This window comes from Macaca thibetana, chromosome 3, assembly GCF_024542745.1.
Source record: "Macaca thibetana thibetana isolate TM-01 chromosome 3, ASM2454274v1, whole genome shotgun sequence".
In the NCBI taxonomy this organism is placed as follows: domain Eukaryota; kingdom Metazoa; phylum Chordata; class Mammalia; order Primates; family Cercopithecidae; genus Macaca; species Macaca thibetana.
The window spans coordinates 15,709,185-15,715,025 of NC_065580.1; the positions used below are offsets into that span (position 1 = coordinate 15,709,185).

The 5,841-nt window shown below is 45.0% G+C and overlaps 1 protein-coding gene across 1 annotated transcript; it reads left to right on the forward strand.

The window, feature by feature from the left end:
• Positions 1-3,049: 3,049 nt before the first annotated feature.
• On the forward strand, positions 3,050-5,359 carry LOC126951072 (olfactory receptor 6V1-like; the record flags this gene model as incomplete). The annotated part of the gene is made up of 1 exon (XM_050784958.1): positions 3,050-5,359. A coding segment is annotated over one exon (990 nt), but the record flags the coding sequence as incomplete, so codon positions are not given.
• Between the last annotated feature and the right edge of the window lie 482 nt (positions 5,360-5,841).

Consider the following 5,841-nt stretch of genomic DNA (forward strand, 5'->3'; position numbering starts at 1 on the left):
TGCAGTGTTGTAATCACAGTTTACTGCAGCCTCCACCTCCTGGACCCAAGTGATGCTCCCACTTCAGCCTCCCAAGTAGCTCAGCCTACAGGCATTCAGCACCACACCAGGCTAACTTTTTAATTTTTGTAGAGATAGGGTCTCTGTATGTTGCCCAGACTGGGTCTTGAACTCCTGGCCTCAGGCAATCCTCCCACATCTGCCTCCCAAAGTGCTGGGATTACAGGTGTGAGCCATTGCACCGGGCCTGTTTAACCAAAATATAATGAGTAGTTACACTGTATAAGAAATGTTGCTTGGCATTCTGAGGGTTATAAAGATGAAAAAAGAGCCCTGACACTGAGAAGCTAGGAATCCAGGATTTGGAATCTGACTGGTACACAATTATAATGCAAGGCAGATTGTGTTAACTTTCCTGATTGGGAACTGCAGGCAGGATGACTTCACATCTGGATAGGGGATGAAGCTTCATCAACAAGGGGACATTTCAGATAGTCCCTGGTGGGTGATTAAGAATTTTCCAGGCAAAGATGGCAGAACAAAGTATTCTAAGCACAGGAATAAAAAGGGAAGTGTGTGAAGGCAAAGTGGAATTAACTTATGGAGAATAGCAGGGGTTCAGTTTGGTGGTAGCAAAAAGTGTGTAACAAGGAGTTGGGGGTGAAGCTATGGGGGGTGGTGAATGGGCAGAGTCATGTAGGGCAGGAGATGCCAGGGAGAATCTGTGCTTGATTTGACTGAAAAAGGAAGAGATTGTTGTTGTTAATTTTTTTTGATCACTAAAATAATATATGAAGAGAATTCAAATTTAAATGAAGAGAATTTGGAAATGAATGTATACATATAGAAAAACAGAGGGTACAAGGTTTCAGTTGGGTAGGAAGAGTAAGTTCTAGCGATCTAATGTTCAGCATAGGGATTACAGGTAACGATACTCTATTGTATACTTGACATTTGCTAAGAGGGTAGCTCTTAGGTCATCTCACTACACATGAAAAATGGTAACTATATGAAGAGATGGATAGATTAATTAGCTTGACTGTAGCAATAAGTTTACTATGTGTATTTATATCCAAACCTCATGATATACACTTCATATGGTTTGGCTGTGTCCCCATGCAAATCTCATCTTGAATTATAGTTCCCATAATCCCCACATGTTGTGGGAGGGACCCAATGGGAGGTAATTGAATCATGGGGGCGGTTACCTCCATGCTGTTCTCGTGATAGAGAGTGAGTTCTCACGAGATCTGATAGTTTTATAAGGGGCTTTTTCACTCCTGTGCTCTGCACTTCTCCTTGCTGCTGCCATGTGAAGAAGGACGTGTTTGCTCCCCCTTCCCCCTTCTGCCATGATCATAGGTTTCCTGAAGCCTCCCCAGCCATGCCAAACTGTGTTTTTATTATAAATTTTTCTTTTTTTTCTTTTATATTTTTTCTTTATAAATTTTTCTTTATAAATTACCCAGTCTTGGGTGTGTCCTTACAGCAGCATGAGAACAGACTAATACAACAATTTAAATATATGTAATTTCAATACAAGATTTTTAAAAAGTAAATTCCTATAATGCATACCCAGATATAGCCATTGTTAATATTTTAAAATGCATCTTTTTACTCTTTTTCTGGATGAAGATAGATGGCTAGCTAGTTTGACTGATTTTGAAAGTAATTATAAATGAAATCTCATTGTTAAGGATTATTTTTATTTATTTATTTTTGAGATAGAGTGTCACTCTTGTTGCCCAGGCTGGAGTGCAATGGCATGATCTCAGCTCACTGCAACCTCCACCTCCTAGATTCAAGCGATTCTCCTGCCTCAGCCTCCTGGGTAGCTGGGATTACAGGTGCGTGCCACCACACTCGGCTAATTTTGTATTTTTAGTAGAGAAGGGGTTTCTTCATGTTGGCCACGATGGTCTCAAACTCCCGACCTCAGATGATCTGTCCGCCTCAGCCTCCCAATATGCTGGGATTACAGGTGTGAGCCACAACGCCCAGCCTTGTTACAGATTATTAAAAACAGTTGATTGACACAATAACTTAAGAAAATAAAATATAATAGCAGTACGGTGCATGGATAGGTTGGTGATTGAGCAATCTACCAATAAAAAAAATTAAGAATGTTATTGCAATGGTTAAGAGGAAACAGATCCTTGAACTTGGGTGGTGGCTATGCATAAACAAAGGAAGGCTAGATTCTTCCAGTTTCCAGCCTAGATGACTGGGGAATTGGGAGCCATAAACATGGCCTTTGTGGGAGGGGAGAACTATGTGTGTGTCTTTAGATGTGTTGAATGTGTGGTGGTGGTCAATCTAGTGGTTAGAGATGTGGGCTGGGACTCAGAGGAGGACAAAATCCAGATTTGAAGTTCATTTGCATTTTAAAGATTGCTTTGGTTAAAGTATATGAGATTTCTGAAGGAGAAAAAAGAGAATTTTTAAAACACAGATAAGAAAAGAAATGTGGGGACATCCGTGTTTAGAAAATGGCAGAAAGACAGGGAGCTAGAGGAGGCAGACGAGGGAACCCAGGATGGTAGGAGAAATTCAAGAGTGCAGGGTCCTTGCAGTCAAGGGTGGAAGTGACTTCAAAAATGGGTTATTTGTGGCCTCAAATGTTATAGAGAAGAAAAAGAGGATGAGGATTCAGCAAAAAAGATGGAGGGAAATAATGTAAAGTATCTAGCACACTTTCTGGCACAGGGAAAGAACAGTAAATATCAGCTATTATTTGAACAACAGACCATTAGATTTGGCAGTTAGGAAGTGCTTACCCCTTCATCCTCAGACCCAGTCAAATGTCTTGCACAGAGTTGGAGCTTATTGTGTTTTACAATATAATCAATGAGTAGAAGACAGAAGAGGAAGAGCTTAAGAGTGGCGATAATGTAGAGGTGGCCAAGTCATAAATCTGCTCATCCTGCCTTTTGGGAATGGGTGTTCTGGGGTCCACTGTGCACACAGGCTGGTGTGCTTGGGGAGCCAGGCCAGCACTATGGGGACCTGATTGAGAAAGAGGTTGATGGCAATCTCCTGCTAACATTTCTCAACCCCTCACAGGTGTCACATAGAATGGGCATCAAGTGCAGTGGGTAACTATAGCATTGTCAGGGAGTTTGTGCTCCTGGGATTTTCTCATCTCCATGAGTTCCAGGTCCTGCTGTTTGCTCTGATCCTGTTGATATATGTGCTGACGCTGCTGGGCAACCTGGCCATCATCAGCCTCACTTGCCTTGACTCCCACCTTCACTTACCCATGTACTTCTTCCTCTGCGAATTGTCCCTCATGGAGATGCTGGTCACCTCCACTGTGGTACCTAGGATGCTGGCAGACCTGCTATCCACTCACAAGACGATGTCTCTGGCTGAATGCCTAATCCAGTCTTTCTTTTACTTCTCCCTGGGCTCTGCCAACTTCTTGATCCTCACGGTCATGGTCTTTGATCACTACGTGGCCATCTGCCGCCCCCTGCACTACCCAACCATCATGAATGGTTCAGTGTGTGTGAAGCTGGTGGTGGCCTGTTGGGTGGTTGGTTTCCTCTCCATTGTCTCTCCCACAATGCAGAAAATACAGCTCTGGTTCTGTGGCCCTAACATCATCGACAACTACTTCTGTGACTCTGCCCCGCTGCTCAAGCTTGCCTGCTCTGACACCCACCATATTGAGTGCATGGTTCTCTTCCTGTCCCTGCTCTTTGTGCTGACCACCATGCTGCTCATCATCCTCTCCTACGTCCTCATTGTGGCTGCAGTGCTGTACATCCCCTCCTCCTCTGGGCGCCAGAAGGCCTTCTCCACCTGTGCCTCTAACCTCACAGTGGTGGTGCTGGGCTATGGCAGTGCCATCTTCATCTACATGAGGCCAGGCAAGGGCCACTCCACACATCTCAACAAGGTGGTGGCCCTGGTGACTGCAGTGGTAACTTCTTTCCTCAACCCCTTCATCTTTACCTTCCGGAATGAAAAGGTCAAGGAGGTCATTGAGGATGTGACCAAAAAGATCTTCCTTAGGGACCCAGCAGCCTGTAGGTGAAAGAGTGAGCCCTTGACAGGGCTGGAGAGCACCTGACAAGTCATGAGGAGTAGACTTGCTGCAGGTGGGCACCCACATGCCTAAGCTGGAGCTCCTCACTCTCTTTTTTTCTGTTTCTCCTGCTCTCTCATCTTCATGCAAGTTTCTTCTCTTGCACTGCAGAGAACTAATGGACACACACTGTGAGAATGTCTCAAAGGCAAGTTTCTGTGTGCCTGAGATAGTTAAGGAATGGATAGGGAATGTGGAGTCAGTACAATGGGACGATATTAATTAAAAGAGATAATCCAAACAAGTAAGACTCTTAGTGCAGGGTCTAGTACATTAAGTAAGAGCTCAGTAAATGTAGCTATTATTAAAATGTCCTATTAAAACCTCTCTTTCTCAGCTCTATGGTTTTGCTTGCATTCTTTTAAGTTTGTGTTCAACTTTTATTTTGGGTATGTTTCCTTTTCAGGACCTGGCTTCAAGGTCTAGGATAGAGTTCTGAAAATGGGAGGTGTTCTAAGAAGAGCAGAGAGGCCTGGCACCCCAACGCAGGAGGAGCCATGTGCCTCTGTTGGCTCTCCTCTCTCGGCCTGACTGCTCCTGGATGGAAGCACCCCTCACACCCAGGCTGCCCACTTCTTCCATCTGGCCCCAGAACCTCTTGCCTTTCCACAGAAATGGCTCTCTGGGAGCCACTCCTCCAACCCTCTTATAGAAAGTCATGAAGGCCTTACCTTTTTCATGCACATGAGAGTGGGGAAAAGCTGAGTTGCATCCACACTCTCAGACTTGCTGCCTTGCCCTTCCCATGGGCCACTACTTCCCTTCTACTGTAGAACCTTAGATCCAAGTTCCAGAAAGAGGACCAGTTGCCCAGGCCTTCTGAGGTTGGGTTTCCTGAGAGCAGCCTGGCCAGATTACCAGGGCCCCTGGATGGTAGAAGCAAATATGGTAGAAGTCAGATGAGAAGGAGTAAATGGAGTGGGACTGGTGTTGTGGGTAACGGGATGGGAGGGCTGATAAGAGGCATTCCTTGGAAATCTGGATGGTGTGGGAAGTCACAGGAAGATGGTAGCGGCAGGAAGAGCTCCGGGTCTGATTTCTTTTACTAGACTGAGTCTCAACTGGGCTGGGCTAGGATTGGCAAAGTGGGGCAAAGAGTAGATGCAAACTTCCTCTCATTTCTGAAGCTGGCTCTGTCCACAGGATCCTTAGAGGAGAGGCCCTGCTCATAATTTGCAGTGTGGAGTCACAGGATGGGAGCCGCCCCACAGGGCCAAGACTATGAAGAATAGTTGTAGGGGAAGCATTCCAGGACACAGAGCCTGGAGGCACCACTGTCTTACTGTCTCTGTCTTTTAGCTTGATCTCTAACATATATGTGTTTTCTTTTTCAACCACCACAGTACATTTTTGCATTTGTGGGCCTTGCCAAAAGTGGACAGATACTTCTGATTCTGCTGTAAAGACCAGCAGGGAGAAGTTTTTCATCCTGAAAACTTGTCTCTTTCACCTCTCAAGAGACTAATTACTTGCCCTCCTTGCAAACTTCCTGAAAAACTGAAGAGCTAAGTGGAAAGTAATTACCTCCTTCTGAGATGCAGATACTTTTCCTCAGCTTCTCCTCCTAAAATAGTCAGCACAGGAGTCACTCAGTGTCCTCCCCAGGGACTCCTTCCTGCTACTCTCTTTTCTCTGCACATTCCCCTCTTAAAAAACTAAAAATAATCAATAGCCTGTAGCAGGCTATCGCCTGTTTTTCATAGGATTTCCTTGGAAGTGGGGTCTCTGGTCAGTTTTGGGGAAGGTATGAC